The sequence below is a fragment of the Leptonotus elevatus genome, chromosome 12 (genome assembly GCF_054856555.1).
Source record: "Leptonotus elevatus isolate MCC_2025b chromosome 12, RoL_Lele_1.0, whole genome shotgun sequence".
Taxonomy (NCBI): domain Eukaryota; kingdom Metazoa; phylum Chordata; class Actinopteri; order Syngnathiformes; family Syngnathidae; genus Leptonotus; species Leptonotus elevatus.
In genome coordinates this window covers 20,458,705-20,485,719 of record NC_141250.1, presented here as the reverse complement: position 1 = coordinate 20,485,719, position 27,015 = coordinate 20,458,705, and the positions used below count along the sequence as shown (strand labels likewise).

The following is a 27,015-nucleotide window of genomic DNA, read 5'->3' as shown; positions in this document are numbered from 1 at the left end:
TTTTAAATCAGAGGTCACTTTCACCTAAAATGTAACCACAAGTGTGTCGGACCAGTATGTGTGGTCTAATTATTTACAAATAGCAACAACAAAAAAATTGTGCAATCTGTAAATATTCCCATTTATTATCATTTTATTGCAGAGTAATCTGAAATGTATCATTTCAAAAATAAACGCAAAAGTTTTGCATCAAATCCTAATTAAAAAGCCACATTTGTCACAAATGTCATTCAAGTGGTCGTCAGTGCGCCAGCCAGTGGACAAAATTACACAAATTAGGAACAACAAAACCTAATATTTGTGAAAAACTGCAGTTGGTGTTCCATCCTCAGGGGCCATATTGGACCCCTTGATGGGCCGGTTGTGGGCCGTGGACCTTAGAGGCTTCACAGTTCTGAAGTTTAAGGTTCAAATCTCAGTTTAGATCTTCACTTCAGTACTTAGGTCTAAATATGAGTGCAATGGTTATTTTCTGTGCATTATGTGTCGTTTAAGTCCAGGCTGAACCAGTCCAGACTCTCACCCAAAGTTGGCTGGGATCGGCTCCATCTTATTCTCGCTTTTTTGGGCTTTAGCTTTTAGGATGAAATCTTAGAAAACAGATTCATAAAAATGGTCTTTTTGATTTTGATTCTTCCATCCATCTTACAGCTGATGGGAGCTGTGTACTCTATAACGACACGCAGGTTAACCACAACACGTATGTTCCGGTGCAGGGAATCTGCCGAATGGCCTTAATCTTGTGAAAATTGTCCCAATCACACTCGTTTCATAAACATGCACGCCTGCTGGCAGAGTTGAATGCATGTGCATCTTTAAGCACTTTACAATAAATCCCGAAGCAGTTCCGACGTTTTCTTTGTCGTCATTATATGGCATGACACACACAAAAAAAAAAAGACTTAAACCTCCACGGGAAGAATGTTTTGTTCACTGTTCATTCATATGGTAAGGATGCTTTGTTCTCTGTGTGTAAGTGTGTGTGTGTGCGTACGTGATAGATTGACGTAATGAGTGGGTGGTACGGTGGGCGGTCTTAATTGAGTATGCCACAGATGCTGAGGTACTGACCGACAGGTTCCCTCTGGTTCTGGTGGAGGACTTTGCTGTTACTTCCATCCATGTGAGCCATGTTAATGGTGTTGCCATCTGTCCAATAGATTTTCCTGCGGGACAGGCAAACAGTTAACACCTCCACTTTTTGCCGTATAATCGCAACTGAGATGTTCATATCAACGAATCAATTCGGTTTATACAGATAATCATCACTCTGAATGATCTCTATCCGTCTTGGTGGTCAGTCAGAGTTCTTAATTCTGCGCATTGACGGCGACATAGTGATGAGGGATACAGATTTGTGTAATCTACTTACCCCTTGACGGGGTGCACTACAAGGCACCTCGGTTTATCAATGCCGTGGATGACGGAAGTCTTCAGGGACCCATCAAAGCGAGCAACATTGATTTGCGACTCGTCATTCTCCGAGCTAAGCCAATATAAGTTCCTGGAAAGCCAGTCCAAAGCCAGGCCACGGCAGTTCACAATGTCTGGGGAAAAACGAACCATGCGTCATTTTCAAACGGAGTTTTATTTTACTTTTACAAACCACAGGAATTTCTCCCACCTGAAGAAATGATGGTCTCCAGCTGGGTGCCATTGATGAAAGCCCGTTTAATAGTTTGGCTTTTAACATCAGCCCAATAGATTCTCTCCTCTTCGGCATCGTAATCCACTACAGTGACATCGTCAATGTCCGGCACCGTTAGGGCCGTCATGACGTTCATGTACGGGTTGTCGATGTCCACACCTCGGATTTCCGACCGCCGTACATAAAGAAGGAACCTTTTCAAAGCTGTTGGCATGATCAAGACATTTACAAAATAATTAAGAAACAGACAGTATCCGTGTTTATGTCTAGTATGTCTCGTCATTATCAATCACAAAACCATTCCCTGCAATATCATTTTTAGACAACAGAACTTTCCTGTTATACTGAGTAGAGTGCAGCCAATGCTGGTTTTTCTTCGTTTCCCTTTACACTTTACACCTTTCACATATACGTGAAAGGTAGAGCTGGATGCTTACAAAGCGGTATGTCATCAAGTGCTTCTCCTCTGCTGTATGGTAACTTTCATCAACAAGAGATAAAGGGTGACATGACTTTTTTTTCTTTGCTTGAATAGCACAACTGAAAATTGAAGCGTGTTTTTTTTCTTCTTATGATTGACCTTCAAATCTAAAGGCCTAGTGTAAGTGCTTGCAGCAGTTACAGTAGTAAGATCAAATCAAAATACAAAACACACTAAAGATGCTATAAAGTGATTTCAGAGATCTGCTTCTAATAACATTTTACATGCCTGAAGGTAATTGCTGAAAATAAAGACTAAGAACTATGTTATAGTCCATTGTGGAGATATAGCCTTAAATAATTTTTCACCATTTCTGTTTTCCTAATTGTTTCGGCATACCTAAAACGGCGCCACATGACCGTCCTTCACGATAAGCGTCTTGGTTCACACCACGGTTATCAGACACAGCTTTGACGTGCAGTTAGCAAGCTATCTAACCCTACACTAGGAAAATTCATCTTTCTTTTAGATAGCCTGGCCACGTTAGAGTGCCTCATTGTCAGCACTGAGTGCACGCACAGAGAGAGAGAGAGACGGATGGGTGCAAACAATCAATTGAAAAAGTTGAACTTGACAGCCAGCATGTAGACCGGCGGTTTGAGCCAGCATGGCCGCTTTAGAGTGCCTTGTTGTTGCGGTGTGGAAAAGTCGTGTGTCGTATTCGAGCCACAAGGGGCTTTAAGCGGATATTTTCTGCAGCTTGAACATAAGAAAGATGCTTGACAAAGTAGCACCCATTTTTCTAGATCCAAGAAGATTTGATTGACAGTTGACAGATGAGCAGTGTTTTGTTTCAGCGCATTTATCGAACACGCCCACAAACATTATCACAAGACCAAGAATGACAATTCTTTGAACAAATCACAAAATGACCATAAATCTGAAAATGGTCTCATTTGAAATTGGATGCGACAACAGGGTTTACTGGTGTCCATATAAATGAAGCCAGTATCGTTGATGTCAATCACGCGACATTCCTGTAATTGCGGACATCCTACTCTACATCTCCACTGTCATGAGAGGAAAAGTATGAAAAATGACAATTCTTTATGCTCACCAAAGCAGGATTGTTTGTCGGGCGAGAGCTTCATAAGGTGCGGACAGGTGCAGGATGCAGTAGAGTTGTAATTGATGAGACACAGATGCGAGCAGGGACCACGTCCATCATTTTCCTCGCAAGGGTTGGAGGCTGACAGGAAGGAGAAAAGAAAACAAACACAGAGAGGCTCTTTGAGACGTAAAAAGTTGAAATAGCAAGAAAACAGACATGCCCGGTTTAATTCCAAGTCCGAGAATGAAAATGCTGACTTTTCTGTCAAAAAAGGACAAGTGAAAATATTGTTTTTTTTTTGCTGTGAAGTCAAAAAAGGAGATAAAGCATCTCATTTGTGAATGCTTGTAAAGTGAAAACACATTTACTGTGACCTATTTATTATCAAAAGAAAAATCTGTATAAGCATAAACAAAAGAAAACAAAACACTTATGAGTGGTTTAAAAAACATGAGGGGAAATTCACAAGAAATATTATGCGAACCTTCTTCACCTTTTCATCCGAGTGCCTTTCCTATGACAGATACATTTTATCTACACATATATTATGATGACAATTACACAACATGCATGTAAATATATACGGTAATCTACAACTATCCACTGTTTCAGCCTGTACTGACATAAGACAAAAATGCTGGTGCTATTGTCAACATCTGCAACCTGGCAAGCATATGAATTCTGTATGTAGCATAATTAATCACCATGAGGCACGTATAGAACGTGTTTTATGCTTATTGGTCATAAGGCTATAGAGGCAGGTTTCTTTGTGGGTGTCGTTGCCGGTAAAAGTCAATCATTTATGAGTTATGCAAATGAGAGTAATAGGACTGTTGTGTGCTTTGTAATCTGCAAATGACTGCTCGCCGACTCTTACGCAGAAGCACCCGCTGCTTTGTGTTTCAAGAGGCTCCAGTGAAACGCCATTCACTGGCATCTGAGGCATATTGTAGGCTATTATATTTTCATTCTTTGTCATATCACATCACAGCCATTCGTCTTCTTCCTCTCACCCAAATGTTTAGGGTGCAGCGAAGCATCATGCGCACACGCTTTTTTTGTAAAAAAAAAAAAAGGATTAGGCATGCTTGTCTTGAGAAACACAGACCCCATTTGATGACATTTATCTATCATGAACAATAATGTTAATGCCGCTGCAGGAAGGAAATGATAATTAATTGGGGAAAGCAGAGGAAGCATTAAATAGACGTAAACCCGATTACCATTTATGATAATACTCATTTATGCATGGTACACGGTTTGCAATCACATGGAAATCTGGAAATAATGCAAATGTACGGGGAAGGTTAATTAGATGAGATTAAATTAGCTTTATATTTGAGCTGTGAATGAAAAATCATTATGACATATTTAAAGAAACAAAAAGTTAGTTATATAAATACAATATAAAGTTTAATTTCAGGAAAACAAATACTCAAGGCCTGTCTGTCTTGGCCGATGACTCCATTGCCATCATCGTAGTACTGATACGGAAATTATAGGTGCAGCGGAACTTCAGTTTTCATGATTAACCGGTTCCAAAAAGTGAATATAACCTAATCATATAAAAACCAAAGCAACATTTCCCTTAGGAAATAATGTAAATCTAATTAATCCAGACATGCAAAATATGAGCAAAATACACATTTTAAGAGAATAAGCATAGATTTACATACTGACCTGTGTAAAATAAATAATGTGTAAATGTCTAATGAAGTGGATAGATCAACCTTTAACATAACCTTTACATTTATTAAAGACTTTTGATTGCTTTCGATTGAAGAAGTCGGGAAGGTAAGAGAGAGGAGCCGTTTTTGCAGGTTCTTTCTTGAATCCTATCGTGTTTTTCTCCATCTTTCTCAAATGGCAATTCAATCAATCAATTTATCAAAATGGTTCAACACAGTGAAACCTTTTATTTAAAATTCAGGCAAAACAACCTCCCACCCGGTTTGCTGTGCAACACTTGGGCAAGTTTGGGCATCCTTGTGTGAGCCTTCCTGAGCATACAGGAAGGCTTGAATATATTTGCACAAATTACTAAATGTTTTGGATCAATGACAACTAAAAGCAGACTGAGTCATGAGCCAAGCACAGATTCCAGCTAAAGAATGGCCAAGTCATGCATGTTTCTATACATTTTGACGCAAAAAGTCGTTCAAAACCGAATCGTCCGAATGCGACAGCGAAGGGTCAAAACATGGATCTGTTAAATCAGTCTAAAAATCATCCATCAACCATCCATCCATCTTCCGAACTACTTATTTGCCGTGAAATTTTATGAAATAAGCTTGACAACTGTTTTCTTTCTTTAAAAAAAGGAATGTTAATTATAACATGTACTTTTGCAAACAATAGTTTGCCACTCAACAACTTAATAAGGACGAACTCCTCACCTTGTGGCTGCCGACTGGAATGGAAGATCTGCAGGTCAAAAGGCTGAGCGCTTGTCTTCTGGATGACGGTGACATTTTGCCCCGTCCACTTATTGGCTCTTGCCAAAGTGTTGGTCCTCCAATCCGTCCAGTAGACATTTCCTCCGAAGAGAGAGACAGCAAAAGGATGGGACAGGTATTCGTGGCCCTTGAGGATCTCGATGACTCCGCTGCCATCGTAGAGCGCCGAGAAAATGGCGTCTGAGCTGTTAAAGAGAGCGGCCCAAAAAGCTCCATATCAAAGTCGAAACTGCTCTTCAAATGCATGGAAACTGCAGTACATCCTTTAGCCACCATGAATGGGGAGTGGAATCTAACACTTTCCCCACATCTCATACTGGAAGTTAAGACACATGAAAGGCTTCAGTACCGTGCATCGGTCCAAATAATCCTCTTTTCCAGATGATCCAGTGTCAGTCCATTGGGCCAGGCTCCAATCTCCATATCTTTAAACACAATGTGGCGACCTTGTCCACTCATTGACGCAGCCTCAATTCGAGGGAACGTAGCATCCCAGTCAGTCCAGAAGAGAATTCTACGAATACAAAAGCCATATCAACATATCAATTCATTCGTTTTAAAGGCCATCCAACGAGCAAGCAAAGCTGTAAAAGTATGCAAGCTTAACTCCAATGTTTAGACCTTTGGTTAGAGTTGTTAATTTTATAGTACGGAAAACAAACAAAATCCATTTTCGAGTGACTGCCCTTCTTGACAGATGCAGCCGCTGTCCCAGAACAATAGCCGCGACCTCGCCGCAACCTGCGGCAGACCTTGAAACAGGAGACCATCTGTTTTATTATGACTTTTCACAGCTCAATGAGGCCTGAAAATGAACACCATCCATGCGACCATTAACAGTATCCCGAGTCCGTACCTGCGACCGACCGAGCCAACGCACGTTTTGCCTGCTTCACAAAGTCAACTTGAACAAAAGACAAAACAACCGAGTGACGACAACAAAAGTGTCCGGACGAAATAGCCGTGTCCGGCTCAATAGCCGTACTCGCTTGATAAGGTCTGGTTTATCAATGAACCTCTGCTTTGAGTGGATTCAAGTAATTAGATTAGAATTATTGCTCGGGAATGGTCGAGCACAAGAGAGCAGCCATTAATCCTTCAGTGGATGGCCATAACATTTAGCCATCCTCCCAAATGTGTTAAGAGCACCACGGGGGTGGGGGTGGGGGTGGGGGTGGGGGGGGGCAGGAGCAGATTACTCAAATCTTAAGAGTGTTAAATTGATTTTATGAATGTCTGGGTTTTGCTTTAATCTGAAAATATTCTTGCCTCGGTATACAGTCAGAGTTCAAGCACTGCGGTGCATTAATCAGGGATAAGCTCCAAATTTGAGGGCACCATCCATACCGCAGAATATCAATATTACGCATCGGTATGCAGGCCAACAGTCACGTTTTATCTCGCCGCTGCTTGGGAGATGAATCAAGAACGACGCTTGCTAAGAAAGGCATTCAAATAACACAATTTTACGTAGCGCTGACTGGGGATGTAACGATAACTGCAATATCGTGGTTCCATACCCTTGCCCTGGGTCCAGAGCGATGGCTCGCGGATGTTCCATCCCGCCCGCAATCAACGTTGTGCGCATATGCCCGTTAAGTTTGGCGACCTCGATCTGGTCCAGATTGCTGTCGATCCAGTACAGTTTTCCCGTAATCCAGTCCACAGCCAGGCCTTCTGGGGTGGCCAGGCCGTGTTGTATCACCACCTCAATCCCAGTCACCCCTGAGGCAACAACAAAATACATGATACAGAATGAATGGAGCGCATACTGTCAATCAAGCAAAAAGCACGTTTTTTTTTTTATTACGTTCAAGAATCTTCTCGTCGAAGTGTTTAATATGCTCAGCGAGAAACACTATCAGCTGTGCAAGACCTAAATGTGTGTCAGGACCAGTGAATAAAATGGCCTTTTATCACCCGCAAGGGTCTCTTTAGTAGGGTACATCACTTCAATCGTTTGTGTACACACACGCCACATGCTCCTATGTTGGCCCACCTCCAGTCTCGGAGAGCCTTCCCCTGTAGATCTTATCCTCCACCACATCTGTCCAGTAAAGGAGGCTGCGATTAAAGTGGAAATCCAGCGCGATGGTATTCCTCAGCCCCGGCACCAGCAGGCTGTAGTCCCTCTTGTGAAGGTCTATTCGTCTTATCTCGTGGCGAATGGAGAAAATGATGAAAGCCTCGAAGGGATCTGAGTGAGGAAAGTGACAGGAAACAAGGAGCTTGTTTATATTGAGAGTGTGACACCAGGGGCTCAGTTAATTGATGGTGTGACATCAGCTCTTGAGTGGCAAGCTGTGATCTCCTTTAAATGGATCTCATGGACAACAGACAAGACCCACTCTTTATATACTATTATTAGCTTTTATAGATATGGTGGGAAGGAACTATTGCATTCAAGTGTATTACAAAACAAATTTTCCCTGATTACTGTTTAATAACTAGTGATTGGTGTTTCGTACTTCGTATTCGTATAGTGATTATTTATTTTTAATAGGTTACAGATGTATGTTACAGATTCGGTCATTGTTTTCCAAAGTAAAAACAGATGTTTGCAAATGTCTTATTTTGATTAAACACAGAAGATAATCAGTCTTCTTTCAATAAGAGCTACAGAATTCAGTAAACAATTACTGTTGGCATGCTAAAATCAGAGAATTTGGACAATTTTAAATACAAATAATGAATTCAAATGATTGCTCGATTATTAAATGAGTTGTCAATTAATTGATTAATTTTGACAGCTCTCGAAGGAACAAATTATAAATACTACGTTATCGGTGCCGATACCAGAATTATTTTTAAGGTATCTGTAATTGTGACGGGGGCCGATCAGGAACTAGAAATCCGAAATTAGAAGAGCAAAAAATTGCCATTAGTTTCATGCAATATATATTTTTTATATTAGCTATATTATATAGGTATTTAATTAAAATTGTCTGTCATTATTTATTTATTTATTTTTGACATGCTGGTCGAAAAAAGAAGAAGTGGTAATCGAACTACCTTAATTTTTTAAGCATATAAATGTTGGCGGCTCCAACATTTATAATTATATTTAGGCCATAACATGAAGTGCTGTTTGATTGGTAACTGAAAGTTGAGTGGGGCATATTTATTTAAACTTTGCAGAGACTTGAAGGATTTTTTGGGGTCCAAGACTCATTTGCGGCGATTGGGTCGTATTTTTTGTAAGCCTACAAACCACAAGCAAGTGGAATTCTGAAAAACACACACAGAAAGGGTGCATTTTTTTCAGCGGCTAACATTAGCTCGTAATTTAGCAGAGGTATCTGTACTTATGTGAGTAGTTTTGCCCCTTCTGGACATATTTTGTTCTTACACAAACAATTCAGCTATATCTAGATCTGAAAGCCTGTCTATCAGAAATCTATGAAGATGAAAACACTTGACATTCCTGCCCCGTGCATTTCACATTAATTGCTTGCGATCGGAAATTGCAGAGTGCACTTATTTATATCTTTTGAGTCAACAATTTTGTGTGGCTGCAAGAAGTTGCTAAATCTAGTGACAAGACCTTAAACTGGCAGCGGCGCTTTGTGCTCCTAAAGTCTGCCCGCTGAGACTCAGTTTAATGAGCCGGATTATTTCTGCTTCCTGTATCTGAAAACAGTTTTTTCACTTCAGCTCACACAAGTAACACAATGTACATGTTGAAGGAAATAAACAAATTCAATCCGTTTTTTTTGTTTTTTTTAATGGGCTAGGTCCTTTCAGATATGTTGTTGTTAAATGTCCTCTAAAGGGTGACTTAAATCCTTATAAAATGCCACAGCAAATGCAATTAAGATGGCGGCCTTGCCTCAATGACACACGCCGTCGTAATAAGCTACAACGCAAGCACACAGAAAACATCGGCACTTTCAGATTTTTGCTAAGAAAGCCTTTTATTACCGGGAAGCGCAAAGAGAAATGTGGAGCGGCGGCGCACTTGGGACATCACAAAGAATCCAATAACACCTCTCTCCAGATTCAATTGTTTTTGCTTGCATGCAAAGTATGATTTATGATCAAGTGCGACAATTTTGATGGCCTTCCTGAGAGAAAATGCTTGTGTTCTCTTTCACGTTAATGTGTGATTAGAGTTGCGAATGCCATCAGTCTTAAAATGAAAATAGAGAAGCGAGTAATCAAAACAAGGTCCATTAATCTGGCCATGACAAGCCAATGGAGTGTGTGTGTGTGTGTGTGTGTTCGTGGTGTGTGTGTGTCGGAATAGCAAGCTCATTTAAAGTGGTTACGGAGCAGCCTCATGAAAAGTAGCTGATTCAATGACAACATGGCAAATACTCCCAAGCAACATTGACAAAGTGTCTGTTGTTGCTAAGGGATTCGTTTTTAGCAGAATGCCTGCAAAGGTGATGAAAGCTGCGGTTTGTGGGTGCGCACGACATCAACGCGGATCCAAAGAGACATTCGCCAGTCAGCACTCGCATGTCTCCCATAATTGAATGAGATTGAATTTGACCTCACAAACCACCTTCCGTTCCCGTTTTGCCGAGTAGCGCTGCTCTGCGGAATTCAAAAATTTGCACTTTTATTTATACATTTGTTTTCATAAATATGCAAATGCGTTACACAGAAAACAAAGCATGAACCTCACAAACAGTCAAAAGGTTGGACGCAGTCTCTCATTCAACATGATGAGGGGTTGTCAAAAGAGTAACCATGTGAATTCAGTATGTGCCGTTTAAAAAGATCATCTGAAAGCTTTTTCTACATCATGCATGCTCCACCAATGCCCAAATGAGTACGAAGAGCCCTGACCGTTTTACTCTGACTGCACCTATCAGCTTTTATCTTCGCTATTACCCGCACACTCCAGTTTCTTTGGGGAGGGACAGAGTTTTTCTTACCTCATTTTGAAGTCCCGTCTTTTGTTTGTCAACTGTGGCTGTCGCTTTAAGATTGTGCCCGTACTCACACGCGCACCCTGAACGAGCCTGACACAGATGCTTCAGTTACGCTTTGGGCCAGAGGTGGCAGTCGCGAGTAAAACAAAAAAAAAGTGACAAACTTCACAAAGATCCTTTAATAAAGAAAAATACTCGTTTTGGTCTGAAAAAAAAAAAAGTGGTATTGAACATCCCGATACTGCAGTTATTCATATCAATTACTTCTGGTGACGAAGGGACATGTAATCCAAACCCATACTGTGAGTTAGCGATAGACCAATATGGTTTTCCTGGGCTGTAATCAATTATTAGTCGTCAGAAGGCCGATATTTAAAGCCAATTTTCACTTTTACAAAGTACTGAAAGGTAAAATATTGGCATCAAATTAACCAAAACAAATCCAACTCTTAACTTTGTTGAAATCGCTTGAAGCAGATGTTTATTGAACAGCTTTTAATATCTGCAAACTATTGGCATTATTATTTTTAATCTTAGTCAAAAGACGTCTTTGTTTTAAAATTCTAACAAAAAGTTCAGGGACCTTGCAGGGTCATTAGCATGTCTTAAAAAGTTAAAAACATAAACATGCAAATCACTTCCTATTGTTTTCTACAGCAAAATGAGTTTTCCAAAATGTCTGAAGTCACATATTTTAGTTTTAATTTCAAACAAAAATAGAAGGTGCAAAGAGTTCCCAGGATCAGAAGCGTCTTTTATAAAGTTAACTGAATATTTCAATAATTAGTTTTCTGAAGTTAACACAGTTGTAGATCTAATAATGGCTTTATAATTCTTCAAAGAGGCAGATGCCGATATTTGTCAAAATGCTGCCTGCTAATTGGTCTATCTCTAAGCCATAATAACAGTATTATACATTTTTTGTGGAAAATAACTTTTGTTTTAAAAAGGAAAGTAGCAGGAAATGGCACTAATTTACTCCAAAATGCCAAGGCAATAATTCCTTAGGTTTAAATTGCGAAAGAGGCAATTTCTCAATTTCAGTTTCAATATATTTTATGCTTGCAATTCAAATATGTGTATATCCATCCATCCATCCATTTTCTGTACCGCTTGTCCTCACAAGGGTCGCGGGGGTTGCTGGAGCCTATCCCAGCTGGCTTCGGGCAGTAGGCGGGGTACACCCTGAACTGGTTGCCAGCCAATCGCAGGGCACACAGAGACGAACAACCATACTCACAATCGCACCTATGGACAATTTGGAGTGTCCAATTCACCTGCCATGCATGTTTTTGGAATGTGGGAGGAAACCGGAGTACCCGGAGAAAAGCCACGCAAGCACGGGGAGAACATGCAAACTCCACCCAGGAAGGCCGAAGCCCGGACTTGATCTCACAACCTTTGAACTGGGAGGCGGACGTGCTAACCAGTCAGCCACCGTGCCGCGTGTATAATGTGTTGGAAAAGTATCTGGGAGGGTTAAAACTAAAAATATTCCACAGCCGAGGTTTAATGCAGCCCAGCAAAAGTCAGTGTTTTTGCCTGCCGATGTATGCTTTTTTTTTTTTGTTGTATTAATAAGCCCCATATATGGCCCTCTCATTAAAGTTCCAAACTCTGTGGTCAGCAACAACACTAGCGCAGCAATGATTCCGAGTTTCAAAGAAGCGAGCGAGCGAGCCAAAGGATCAAATGCAACTGCAGCAGGGCGGCAAATTAGCATAAGCCACCGTCCGTCCCCGGGGTGAGTCGTTACCTGTGCTGTGGCAGCTGTCCCCGTCGGGGTCCAGCCTCCATCCGGGATAACAGGAGCACTTGACTGTGGTCTTGTATTGCTCACACACTTGGCTGCACTTCAGGTGGCGGCTGCAGTAGTCCACCGCCTCGCATGTCTTGTTGCTGGAGTCCAGGTGAAGTCCCGGCGGACAGGAACACACCACCCCTTTTCCCGGTGCCACCGTGCACATATGGCTGCAGCCCCCTCGAGCCACGAGACACATGTCTGAGGTAAACAAATGGCGCAGAATCAGTACATTGCCAGAGGAAATAATTGACTTAGGAACATAGATTGAAAGCAAATCTAGTTACTCCCTTAATTAAGAAGTAGCACTCTGCGGGAGCCATGCAAAATTGTGTTGCCTCAAGATTGAAAGTCTGCGTGTTATTTTACAAGTGAAACTATTTTTTCTTGTATACATTTGAGTAAGCTTGTTTTGTTAAAAAATGGATCACTGGAAGAAAAAAACTGGTCAGCCAGGAAGGTTGAAGGTCTGTGCAGAGCAGGGTTAGAATAGTTTTACATTTTTCATCATAGTTTTTTTTTTGACTTTTCGTTTTTTTTTTTAAACTTTTTAAATTAGATTTTACATCGTTTGCTAGTTGTTGTTTTTTCAAAAATCTTTTGTTCAATTTAGTTTTCAGTATTTGTTCTAGTCTTTTATTTATTTATTTATTTATTATATTGAGAGTTTGTAGAGCAATTTTTTTTTTTTTAAATTAAAAGGTCACTAAGAATTGTTTAATAAAGTAAACTAAAATGTTCAAATAACTGTTTTACTTTCTTGCTTCTGTAGCTAAGGACGTACACAAATTCTGAAATAAATACATTTAAAATTAACTCCAAAAGTTAATGTGCTTGTGAAGTTATTATTATAATTATTATATATATATATATAATTTATGTCATTTTAATTTGTTAACAAAAAACTTCTTTTTTTTTCCAGTTATTCTGGTCGTTATATTTATAGTGTAGAGTCATTCCGGCTAATTAAATTGCTTAGTCAGAATATTGTTTCCGTATTGCTTAAGGCTCTAAAACCTTTTCTAAAAGATTTGGGAAGCTGTTGTGATGACACTCATTTGCTTTTTTTTTAGTAGGGCGGCTGGCGTGACGCCTCTGACCGACCATTTTAACAAATGACAGTGTGATAAATTAGCAATTATTGAGCGTATTAAATTATTGATTGAAAATTATTTTGGGAAGGTGCGGTATGATGGCAATATGAGGTATAGTTTCACCTTGAAAAAATCTTTTTTTTGTTAGCATTTTTATTCAAAAGCACATGAAGTACTGTCCATTCCCGCGTAAAAGAATAGCTCGCACTATCAGCGTAGTCGTAAATTGAGTCGTGTGTGGTCACAACAGCTAATAGTAGGTGTGAGATCTGGTCATCTGCTGCAAATCAAAAGAAGACCCTGAAGCTCTCCCTGAGCACAACCTAATTGACTTTGAGGGAAAAGGTTCTTTTCTCAGCTAAGATAATGCACGCACTCAAGGGTCCTTAAAGGGCACCCCTGAGGCTTGGCTAGCGCTGCTCGAGAAAATGAAAGTCCATGTTTACGCTGGTCATTTTGAGAGATTAGAGCCAGAGTGCTGGCCACATGAGATCTCATTCTTCCCTCATATGGCACTTGGACAAACACTTGCCATCATTAACCGGGAGTGTTGCCACATTGTCTGTCCTTTTGGTCAGGGATCCGACACTGCAGTGACGCTACAAGCCCAAATGTGCACTGATAAAAATAGATGGAAAACAATATATTGTGTCAGACAAACACTGTTGGTGAGAAATCTGATATCATAACAGTTGAACACAGAGCCACATGTACTTCCACCAACCAACATTTCATTCTATGACCTGTTTGATTTAGTGATTAAGTTACAGAGGTGAGTTTGATTTGTTATGGGAGCGCTAATAACTCAAATCATCTTTTCTCATTGAAATGAATGGAAATGACATTAATTCGTTCCAACCTTTCCCCTAAACTTTTTTTTATGAGGAATGATCACACTACATAAGATTATACTTTATAAAAACATACGGTAATGACATAAGTCATTATAATTTTAAATAATTAAACTTTATTCAGCACTGCTTGGGGACAGTATAATGAATCTGCAGTGGGGCTTGGCCTGACTAGAATTCAAGTGGGATTCACAATAATTCACTGAGATGTCGCAACACCTCTCTTAGCTCACTAGTATGTCAAATTAGATGTCCTATGCAGAGGATAAGTAATATAACACTGTGAGTAGTGTTATGTTATCTACATGTTGTCTCTGCACCATTTGTGTTGAAATCAATGCAGAACATACACATAAACAGAAACATAAATGCTAATTAGCATTAGCATTAAGTTAACAGAACGAAAGGTTACATTATGTGGTTGTTTTAAATATAAAAGGCGTAATTCTTATTGTTTTGTTTAGGGAGTCAGAGAAATAAAAAAATAAAAAAGTCAAATGACGGCTCTTATCTTGAAAGACTCATAAATGGAGTCACTCGTATCTCAAGGCAGCAATGAATAATGATAAAGGCGGCATAGTAGCCAAGTGATACGCAGACTTCTCCCACATTACAAAAACATTTTCATTTTAGCTTCACTGAAGACTGTAAATTGTGTAAAGTAAGTATGAATGGTAGCTTGTCTATATGCCAGCAGTCCAAAGTGGACCACGCCTCTCATCCAAAGTCGGCTGGGAGAGGCTCCAGCTTCCCCTGCACATCTAATGAGGATAAGCAGTGTAGAAAGTAGATGGATTGATTATTGGGATAATTCCCATCTCTGTAAGAATTCATCATAGTATGATTATTGTGTCTTGGAGACAGCATCATTAACAGTCGAATGGATGCTGGACAAAACAGCAGCTTGCGAGTGCGTAAGAGTGACTGAATGGTCGTCCGTCTCGACGTGTCAGCCGGCAATTTAAGAGCGATCTGTACGGGCGTGTACACCGCCTCTCGCCGAGTGTCATTTGTGACAGGTTTCAACTCTTTGCAACCGTGCTCAAGATAAGACAATAAAGCAGCGTTGTTGCAATTCGGTGCTGATGATGCATACGCAAATGTGTCGAAAATATATCTATACGGTTTGGATAAGACACATGTGAATGATTCATTTGTGATTTATCAATTCATTTATTATTATTATTATTATTAGTAGTAGTAGTAGTAAATAATAATAGTAGTATAATTATATTAGTTCAATTTAAATGCGTGGAAGGAAGCTGGAGCTGAGATTCAAATCCTGAACTTCAGGTCCAACCTTAGGTTTTTCATTATACATTATCCCGCCACCCCCCACCCCTCCCCCCTATGTTCTGTTCTGCTTCTTTTCTCGCAAGAACCGGAAATCAAAGTTTGCGTACTCTAAGATCAGAGGCTGCCTTTTAACAATTCTTTGCTGATGTTTCGCTTTGAGAGATCTACCAGAATATATCTGAGTACCAAATCCAAGTACAAACCCCAGTAAGATTTAAACGTCTTTTTAGACATAGAAACCACAAAAAAAAAGGTCCGAACGTTGTTGACAATTTGGAATGGATTCAAGCTGTTCTGCAGCTGAAGTCTCACAAAGTTACCAAACTCCAAACTTAAAAGGTCAGGTTCACGCCCACCTCAAACCGGCGGGATGCGCTCAGCATGCAGTCGAATTTTGTCAGACCATTTCCAATGTGGACACATTTTCAAAGGCCAAACTTTAGAAATTCTCCTGCTCGCCTCCTTTATTTATTTTTCATTTCTAATGTCACCCTATTGATGCTGTCGACGGAGACTGGTTAACAGAAGGAAAAAAATGACGAAGGAGAATCAGCTGGTCTTTTGCTGTGACTGGGAACTCATTGCAGAGCAAACACAATGACTTGGCAAAGAAGTTGTTTTTTTTCTTCTCATCTACAGGCCAAAGTAGAATTGCCTGCAAAAATATAGCAATAGTTTTAGACGTTTTCTTCATCGGGTGTAACAGACCTTGGTCGCCCTTCACTAAGCCGTGACTTAAAAATACTTTGATTTAGAAATGTCGAGTCCTAATTGTATCACCCATCGATTGGGTGCGGTGAGATTACGAAGGGATACCACGAGAGAAGAGGCAAATGAAGTGGAATATAAATTTGTCTGATCAAACCAGTCCTAAAATTTGGTGCATTTTTTTTTTTTTTTTTTTTTTTACAGATGTGTAATGCACAGACGATCCAATTTTACCGCAAACTGGTCCTTCGTCTGAACGGTCGGCGCAGTCCACTTTGCTGTTGCAGATCTTGTCAGGTGTCAGGCAGACGGACGTGTCGTTGGCACAGTGGTACTTGGGCGGCTTGCAGATGGCCGACTCGCAGGACTCCTCATCCGAGCGGTCCTCGCAGTCGATGTCGCCATCACAAACCCAGCTCTTCGTGATGCACTTACCTAGAAATACGTGTTTTTATACACTACATTACCATCTCAGTTATTTACATGCTTTCTATCAACACCGTGGATTTTATAGACTGTCACAATATGAGCCAATGCAGCAAGCACGAAAATCCCCCCAAAAATAATTTAAAAAAACCATAATAAATAAAGTAAATACAAAATTCTGCAGCAAGATTCTTGGCTAAGACCAGAAGGTTGGATCACATTACCCCAATACTGGACAACTTGCACCGGCTCCCAGTCCACTATTTAATCATCATTTTGCTCAATTTTACCCCAAGAGATGGGCCCAGAATTTATAGGGAGCATTAATAATACAGGCAGGAAACTGAACTAATGAACATCAGTGGCAAGCGAGCCAGGGGTGGTCAGGAATCATGTCTGTATACGAATTTGATAAGAATCTGTCTTTTGAATAAAATGTTCGATTTTTGCAGTCAATGTCAAACATATTCATTATTTTCACACAGTAGCAAGCAAACAACAAAGTTATTGTTTATCTCACCATCCTCAGTCATGGTTTCATGAAATGTAATGCGCACATATCCAGAACCTTGTGCAACACATTTAGAATGAAGAGATTTTTGTGTCATTATGCTTTTTAAATATCAGCAAAGCATTGCAGTTTTTTTTTTGTTTTTTTTTGCACCAGTGTGATTTTTTTAGGTTTTAGCACTTATTCCTATTGTTACGTGGCTTTTGTTCCATTCAAGTTTTATACTCGCAATATGCTGCCTTTTGGTGACTTGTATAGCTAAAAAGAAGCCAGCAGGTTCTCGAGGCTTCGCTATTTGGGCTCTACACAGTAAATTTGGTAGAGTAAATTTTACTTTGAAAAAAAGTCTATATTTGGTCCCAGTCTAAACAGAGTAAAATATTAAAAAAAAAAAAAACTCAGCTGTTGAGGAACAATCCCAGAACCTTCAGGTTGTGAGACAGCCAACTTAACCACTGACCCATGCCACCCCTACTCGGTGTCAATATATTTGCAGGTGTCATGTGGAATCCTCGTATAACTCCGTTTTTGGTCTCCTTTGGGACACGTCAGCAATATATTAGCTAAAAATAAGTCCAGCATAGCTCAAGTGGTAGCGTGGCTGTCTTCCATGCTGAAGGTTGTTGGATTGTTCCTCAACCCTTGAGTGTTTTATTCTTGTGTGTTTTTTACCCTCTTCCAAGTGTAAAAGTTTACTCTGTTTAGAGTGGGACAGAGTATAGTCTTTTTAGAGTAAAATTTACTCTATGAAATTTACTGTGTAGTACATTAGAGCAAAATTAAGAGCAACAATATCTGTAAAAATCTCAACTTTTAGCATTTGGTTGTGTGTATAACTAGCATCTTCTGGATTGAGGCCTGTTTTGCTGCCTCTTCTCCTCTCATTTATCCAATTTGTTCCTTGCTTGGGTCAGACCAGGGGAATATTGTTGATTTTTATCAACTATGTGCTTGTGAAGCCTTTACATGGGCTAAATGAACAAACTTGACTTGACTAAGGCGGGGTGTGCACATACCGATATTATCTCAATATATTCTCAATAATCAATTATCCTGTGGTGTGGTGTGTGTAAGAGTGTTTTTTTTTGGGGGTACTAAAACAGGCATCTGGTTTGGGGAAAGAGACTGGCTGTTGTCGGTGGAAATGATGTTAAGTGTGTGTAAAAATTGATTGTGATGTTAAAAATCAGTTCGTGTGTACTTTGCTTATCACTGCATGAGAGCTGTCAAGCTGTCCCGCTTGTGGACATCTCAAGTTGGCGATGTGGTGTTGCCATGCCGGTGAGAAAATGTTTCCAAGCTGGGACATATTGTTTGAACGCGTTACTTAAAGGCAAGAATATTTGTTGGGCCTCAAATACAATACAAGCAGATTGTTTCAAGTGAATAACAGCGACGGTAAAGTTACAGAACTTCTTGTTCATCATTTCCGCTGCTTGTTTCCAGCACGCCGTTCCTCCACTGTGCACATTTGAAAGAAGTAGGCGGAACTACTGACAGAGGTGAGCAAAGCAAACATCACAGACGGCAGCATGCCTCATCATTTTTTGTGCCGGTGCAGGATTGCAAGCATATTCCAATTTACAGATTTTCCTTCAAAGTCACCACATTGGTTTATTCTTGGTGCCAGATCAGTGTGTGTGTGTGTGTGTGGGAGGATGAAGCGACAGCTGAGGGTGTCATTTTGTGTGTGCGTGTTCACATTTGTCGATATTGATTTGGAAGCTCTCCGGCTGGCTGCCCCATAAAAAAAATATTAAAAAAAACATATCCGCATATCGCTGTTTGAGTGAGGCCTCCCATATGTTTAGTGCCTGTTGTGACGCCAGCACAGCGGCAACAACACAAAATGCAAGGCTGTGGACTAAAATATACATTTTAAAGAAATGCTCCACAATCATAAAAATAAAAAACATGTTGGTGGCATGCAAAGGGTGATCTTTTGACGGAATTGATAAAAACATATTTACAGCTTGTTCAAAAAATAATAATCAGTGGGATGAATACAAAGCAGCCAAGGGAGTGCAGAAAAAAAAAAGAAGCAAAACACAAAAACATCATTATTCAAGGAGTGGGTGGCACCAAAAAAAAAAAAAAGGTTGTGGGGGAAAAACAAGCATGAATATATATATATTTTCCACAATAAATCAAAGAGTCAAAACATCATTTTGGATTCAACTTAAATGGGAGCTAAACAACACATGTCTCTTATTTAATAAATGGCTGAAGTTAGCCTGTAAACCAAGACGCAATCGCTGGTCACAATCTCATTAAAGCGGATTTCTGAGGCGGGGTAATTAAATGAACCAATCAACGAAGAGCGGACGTGATGTCAGAAAAGCCACCTGTGGGCACTTCCTACATGTGTAGTTGGCAAATAAATATGGCTGACCTTTTGCACATGTGCGCCTCAGACCGTGTAATTACGTTCTTACCGATGAAATGTGCATGTAGCGCTTCTCTCAGTCTTGTTAGTACAACCGTATGCCATACACGGTAGCATTTTCACCGTAGAAACAATAACCTGAAAACACTACAGGAAGTCAACGTATTCAAGTTAGGCAGCCTAAGCGATTGGCAACATAAGATGGCCGCACGACAGAGAGTAAGCAGTTCTGGTAGTCCATATATAAACCTGTGGTCTTCTTTAGAAATAAAATAAAAAAAATAAAAAGTGCCATCAGTTGCTGGGGTTTTGATGACTCGATGCGTTTCTGGCGAGTTTAATGCTTAATGAAACAAAGTATCGTCTCTCCCGCATGCCATTTTGAATGTTATGAAGATGGACTTCTGCAGCCAAAGAGTGAACTTGCTTACGAATTTTGATTGCACGGTTCGTTTTGAGCAGGGCAAAGTCGCGGTCAATGGCAGGAAAGTGAGTGTGGCTTGCCTGGCTAGACTGAAAGTAGGAGGCATTCATATATAAATATATATATATATATATATATATATATTTATATATATATATATATATATATATATATAATAAAATAAACTGTATACAGACTTATTGTCTTATCTGTACATTGTTGTAGGTTTTTCATTGTTATATGCATTAATGGACTGAGTGTCATATTCCAAAGAATATTTTATCCGATATGAACCTATAAATATGTTGAACTGAGACTTATACGTGAATTCATTATTCCTCAAACGGCTGTTAAGCTTGTTCATGAGAACAAGATAAAGAACTATAAAATCACTTTACATTCAAAATTACCTATTTTATTTAGTTTATGACTATACTTATTATTTGGATTGAAAAACATCTCTTCTATTTCTCTTAGTCAATTTATTTACAGAAAAAAAAAATGCAGTCCAAAAATATAAATATTGAAATATTATCTTTTAGGAAGCAAACGAGTCTCACTAAAAATGCTTCCATCTTCCCAGCTTGATGTTGCTTATTTAAAAAAATGGCTCAATAATTAATTTTTTCTCTGCCTGCATGTGTGTAGCTGTTGAATAGCTCACCTTTGTTTGCATGTATTCTCTTTAGTCTCGAGAACGAACAAGGTTGAAATCAACAGAATCATGTATTTTATTAAATCCCTTTCAGCCTCTATTTGTCATCATTTCCCCACAGTACAGGAGAGTACAAATAAGGGCCAAGACCCACGTTCAAGATTGAAGAAAACAAATTACAACTGCATTGCTTATTACGCAACCATTATTTGATTTTGACATTACCTGTATCTTTGCAGGTAAACTTGGCCTTGGGGTCGCACATCCTTTTCGTGCCTTCGCAGTCTTTCTCGTCGCTGCCGTCTTCGCAATCCTTGTCTCCGTCACATCTCCAGCGCTCCGGGATGCAGGTCCCATCTGTGACACAGTGGAATTCTTCCCCGCTGCACTCAATCACAGATGGCAGGGCTGAAAGGAAAGTCACTCAACTATTGATTGGATCGCATCAGAGCTCGGCAATACACCGTCGCGGGCCAAGGCGCAGCGGCCATGAATCATTCTTTGGGGACAACTTTTATTGTTCAGATATTTGTATTTACAGGTAAGGAAAAGCAATATTCCTTTGCTGCTTTTTTCTCTCTCTCAAAAATGAAACTTTTCCACATTTTGAGACTAGCGTCACTTTTATATGCATTGGTGACTGGCATGTGCAATATCGTCGCTGCAGGGCAGAAATGCCACATGTCCAAATAGGTCCATTTCAAATGATTCACAAATCAATAGGATTGGTCTGTCCCCCACGTTGTGTGTAATGTTGACACTTTATTACCCAATTTAAAGTGTTGACAATACTTGACAGCAAATCTACAAACTCTCTTAATCGCTCAGCTGTCTGTGAAATGTGATAAAACTCTGCCTCCTCCCTTCACCGCAGAAGCCGTGCAGCATTATGAGAGTCGGAATATTTAGGTTCAGTATAATTGAGTATGCCTGCTTTGTTATGAATGGATCACAATAACACTCCGGTGCAGAAGGAACCAGTTATCCACAAAGTAAGTGCGTACAGATTTATTCTTGCATTCCTGCCTATTAACTCATTCACTTTTAGCCATTTTCACTGAAGCAATCCCCTTCGCTCATGGTTGTTTTAATGGACTTTGAGTGATTGTGCAAGGCCCACAGAATATTGTGTTCTATTGCTATAAAAAAACATGGCCCTGGCTGATCTCTTATACTCTGCTGCCACCTGCTGGCCATTTTTGTAATCAATAGTTTGAGCCCCCTCTTCATGTCATAAGCTGTATCAGAGCCTTATGTATGCTCTTGCATAAAAAAAACATAAAATAATGTATTAATAAGTTTTTGGTCCTCGAGTTACGCCGTATACGACTTACATCGTCTCGACTTTACGACGCCCGTGTCTTGTCCATAGCACCTTCTTTTTTGTTAATTTCCCACAGTAATCACGCCATTTTAAAGCTATTAAAAGTTGTGTTGTTGTTACCTCCAGCAACAGACATCCATCAAGCAGGTCTGCTCGCCATCAGGCTCGTCACAGTTCCGTGTTTAATTTTCCATTAGCTCCGCTTTGCCGTCCGTCAGCAAATAATGTCCGTGCATCTTCCGGGTGGCACAAATATGTTTATTACGATTACTGTACAAAGTATTTTGATGTAAATATCAACTTTAATGGTGAAATCCGACTTAAGTCCAAATTTTGGTTATATCGCCAGCGTAGGAACGGAACTCGAGGCTCCTTGTACTAAAAAACCTACTTACACGTTTTGGGGTTTGAATGAGTTTAACTGCTTGGTCTTCTCATAGATGCATTTATTGCGTCAGTAATGCTTCTCAGACATTTGAGAAAGAGACTGGAAACAGAAGGTAGCCACAGCCATTTGCTTTTGTTAAGCGCCGTGCTGGCTCCGTGTCCTACCATTTTAATTAACGGCAGCCACAGGTACGGATAATGGATGAATGGATAAATTAGCAGTTGAACATTTTGGGGTGTTGCTGTGTTGATGTTAACTTGGTAACTCAAGAAAGTATTGTGTGATTTCCTGAAAAGTAGTCCTTTTGGAGATGGCAGGATTATGCACAACAGCGCCGAAATTATATGGATACGATTGCCGATGGTCAGTCTTTCAATTCCCACTGTTGGGGTAAATGGCTGACTGTCCGGATATAGTAAGTGCCGTGTGATTGACTAACCAGTCTAAGGTGTCGTCAACTGGGACAGTCTCCAGCCCCCTGTGACTGAACAGAATAAGCAGCGTAGAACATGGATGGATGATTTTTAGTCGCATGCCCTGATTTCCAGACGATTCAGTTTTCAACGACTTTTTGCAAATTTTGTCTCTGTTTATATTTCTGTCAAGCTAGAACAAAAGACCATTCACCATCTGTTCCCAAGGTTTAGAGGACATAATTGCTCATCTTAAGAGCAATAGAAATGGGAATATAATAAGAAACTTGGTGGTGTTTATTTTTAAAGACAAAACAATCAAGTCAGAAATCATGTGCAGCCGAGTCAAAGCTGAAGCTGACTCACTCCTTTGTGCTAAAAAGCAAAGACAGGCCCACAAGCATCAGAAAATGGTTTGATGAATAGTCCACATATTCCAATGACAAGCAAGTGAGCTGTGAGGGTGCATTAGTTGTTTTTTCCCCCCTGCATTAATTAGATTAAATGATTCAGCTCCTGATGTTGAAGTTCCCCCAGAACAGCGACTAGATAAGATTAGTCACACATGAGTGTTAAAACAACGTTATTCAAATTAAGATGATTCATTGCTGAACTCGTAATTACAGCAGATGAATTTATGCATTGCCTTGAATTGCCAAAACACAATTAGCACGCTAAAATGGATATAAGGAAACAACCCAATCATTAAAAGTCATGGCTGGCACTGAAAGATTAACGTTGTCAGGGTAAGGGAAATTATTTTATAATTTAGTGTCAAATTAGAACAACAGAGCTCAAATCGACAAATATGTGCATAAAATGAGGTGTGCCCACTGCATGTGCAATCAAATACCTGTACTAGGACCTGGAAAATGCATGCTACTCGCTAGCATCTTTTGTGAGCCATTAAAATATCAGTTTAAAGGCGCCACTGTCTTTTTTTGCATTGTGACAACGAGGCGCTCTAAAGTCATGCCAGTTTTTGTTTGAACTGGCTGTCGAGACTGACTTAAAATGAGTGCACTCAAGGCAAACAATGAGGCACTCTAATGCAGGCTAGCCAGCAGATTATATGAACAGAAGATGTATATTTGGAGTGTAGGCCTAGCTAGCTAGCTAACTACATGTTGTTTTTTGCTACATAACCACAGATGTGAATAAAATTAGCATTCCAGGAAAATCTGGTAAACCTAAATGGTGAAAAAGTTTGACACTATCTCTCAGAAAAAAATCTATGCTTTGTTGCTGTTGATGACAATGATGTCATTCTCACCTGCTGATCCACCCCGGCACGTCGTGTTCTCATCACTGAAGTCCCCGCAATCATTATCGCCATCGCAGGCCCAGTTACCGGGGATACAGCGGCCACTGGTGCACTGGAACTGGTTGTTGGAGCAAGACCGGATGCAGCCCACTTCATCGCTGCCATCGCCACAGTCGTCCTCTGAACAGATTTACAAACACAAATGACTCGGGGTAATGCAAAGTACTTTTAAAATGTCCTCTCCAAACCTGAGTCACAGCGCCACTTCTCACTGATGCATCGGCCATTGGAGCAGGTGAAGTGCGTGAGGACCTCGCAAGTGGGAAAAGCTGTCAAACAAGAGAGACATTTCTTACATAAACGGATTCACTTAAAATCGATGCTCACCGAAAAATCAGGACACGCGACAGACTGATGTAAATTTAGTGTAAAGTACAGAATCATCAGAACATTCTGTTGACGTTGAATGTTTTTGTTGGGATTTTCCGGTAAGAAAATGTTACATTCTGTAGCTTTTAAAAAGTCCAACTCAATCAACGGTTGCTCACTTGTATGCCACTTTTATTTATTTATGCACTTTTTTTTTTTTACGTAACAAACTGAAGTGAATTTATTCAAGGGAATGACGATATCTTTTCCACACAGTTAAGACAACAAAGCAATGTGGCCTGATCATCCGGCATGTCAACGTTTGTCCTCTGCCCACATCTCATTCAAGGAGACTTCTGCGTATAGAAATATAGATTCTTCTTCTTCCTGACATTTCTATTCCCAACAGAGATTGTTCTCTTCTCAGACTTTCTGATAAGCCTTGGGTGTATAAAGTGGATTCAGATATCCTTACAGGATGTCTAAACCTTTATTGACTTCAGAATGAAGTGCAATTCTAGATTTGAATTGATTTGTTAGCATCTGGTTCTCCTAACTGAAAAAGGCTGCCATGGCAACATTTTTATGTATTTATTTTTATCTGACAAGTGTCGTGTATACTTTCCTCAAATACATCAGGTCCCACTGACACACCGTGGCTGGATGGAATTTAACATTCATTAAAAATGAAGCAGCAGGCATCCATAAATAATGAAGGTTTCAAGTAAACAGCCAGCTTGGCTAAAAACGAGACGCCGACATCCATAAATAATGTCAGGTTCCCATGAACAAAGAGCCCGATGTGAGACGTTGTGTGACAGCTCCTAAACTACTGACAAACAAAATCTACATTGGTTTCCATCTAGAAGGCAAGCGCCACTTTGCTTCAGGTATTCTCAGACCCGCGGAAGCTCCAGCGCCGCCGCCGCCAGGACTGCTCAGTCGAGCACCGACCGGGAGGGGACTAACGCCTGAGGAAGCTTAGACAACAGCGAGCGAGAGAATATGTTTTCCTGCCCAGCTTGATTATGATTGAATGAAGCCAAGCATGAACTTCAATTACTGCTTACACCCTGGCTGTTTGCGACAATGTCTTGAAGCGGCTTAGGATGCGCCAAAGGGAGTCGCAGGCGATTCAGCCCAGTGCAGCACTTGGCAACGATCAGTCACTGCAAACAACGGCATACTAATGGAGATTAAAAGGGAAATCCCAAACCTTTCAATTCTTGGAGTACAGCATATGATTACGTGTATTTTCATACGCTGCAAAGCAAGTCATTTCTGTGCACATTCAGCAATTGATCAGATCAATCAAAAGTAATGTGAACTTTGGGAACAAAGAAGTCAAGAAAACTGCTTGAGAGCGAATATAGGGTGGGGTCCTGCCAATGGGAATTTATCAGCATGAATGAAAAGAGAGCTAATTAACAGATATTGAAATTCTGCTACTGGTCTCTAAATCACAGAATGGCTTAGTTTCTGAATACATTAAAATAAATGCTCACGGAATAGAAATCTAGCAGACTAGGGTTAATTAGTGGAGCCCAGAGTTTGAAGCAAACACGGTGAAACAGTATTTAGCTGTTATGCTGCAGGCAAATGGAATAAGCTGCTCTCGCACAACTGACTTTAGCCCCAAGTTTAAATGCATTTAAATACAGGTAAAAACTATGCAATTCCATGATAAATGCTTCCAAAATCATGCTCTTGCGCTATATGTTTGTTTAGCAATTTTAGTAAACGACCATCATTTCTCAACTCTTAAATTCTTCATTTTTTAATGTCTTCAATTTGTTGTTTTGTAACTATGTGAAAACGGGCACCAGTGACAAAGCGGATGGCAGTGTGGTCTATTGAGTATACTTTCTACCTTCTGTGAATGACAAGTAGACCTATACATTCTATTTAAAAACAAAACAAAAAAACTGCCATGCAGTGGGGGCCGTGGTAGCTGAACTGCAATATAGTGCGGGGACACTGTGTCGTAAATTAAAATAATTTGGAATAGTTAAAGTTTGCTCTGTAAATAATTATTTTGTGTATTTCACGTATTCATTGAAAGTGTGTTTTCCAAGATTAACTCAGACTGCAGCTTTATTTATTTATTTTTTTGGATTGAATAATACCATTGAGACTTGACTTACGAACAGCATCAACTGTAGCAAAGTACGTGTTCAGCAACACCCTTCAGGACAGATGGCGTCATGCGGTTTCTTGCTCCAAAGGACCAACATCAATAACTCAGCTTGAAATATCTTAAACGAATGCGGTAATGTGTGCCGGCCCGTTGACAATCCAAAATGCATGCTTTTTGAAGAATTTTGAAATACATGTCTGAGTTATCTGCTGTTTTGCATGTTATGTAATAGACATGCTTGTGCAGTCTCAGACAAATACTGTTAGATATTTTCTGAAAAAGGAATTATATGTGAAAAGGTATAACAGAAGAAAGCATTCATTTGATTTCATCAAGGTATGCTTCTAAATCTCAACTTTCTTGACTTGGCTTTTAAACATGCCACTTGATTTTCTCTTTGTGGAAGGGCGCACACATTTGGAAGTGGTCTCACAGGAAGTAGCATAGGTGCT

The 27,015-nt window shown here is 40.0% G+C and overlaps 1 protein-coding gene across 1 annotated transcript in view; it reads right to left on the bottom strand.

Moving 5' to 3' along the window:
• Positions 1-27,015, bottom strand: part of lrp1bb (low density lipoprotein receptor-related protein 1Bb) — a 247,502-nt gene that overhangs the window by 96,066 nt on the left and 124,421 nt on the right. Inside the window, exons 19-31 of the mRNA XM_086090410.1 lie at positions 24,306-24,386; positions 24,067-24,237; positions 20,894-21,076; positions 16,501-16,701; positions 12,273-12,518; positions 7,636-7,833; positions 7,157-7,361; positions 5,986-6,150; positions 5,577-5,821; positions 3,187-3,318; positions 1,625-1,852; positions 1,373-1,547; positions 1,072-1,166 (exon numbers count right to left, since the gene is read on the bottom strand). Of these exons, the coding sequence (XP_085946536.1) occupies positions 1,072-1,166; positions 1,373-1,547; positions 1,625-1,852; positions 3,187-3,318; positions 5,577-5,821; positions 5,986-6,150; positions 7,157-7,361; positions 7,636-7,833; positions 12,273-12,518; positions 16,501-16,701; positions 20,894-21,076; positions 24,067-24,237; positions 24,306-24,386 (2,325 nt within the window). The remainder of the gene's footprint in view (positions 1-1,071; positions 1,167-1,372; positions 1,548-1,624; positions 1,853-3,186; positions 3,319-5,576; positions 5,822-5,985; positions 6,151-7,156; positions 7,362-7,635; positions 7,834-12,272; positions 12,519-16,500; positions 16,702-20,893; positions 21,077-24,066; positions 24,238-24,305; positions 24,387-27,015) is intronic.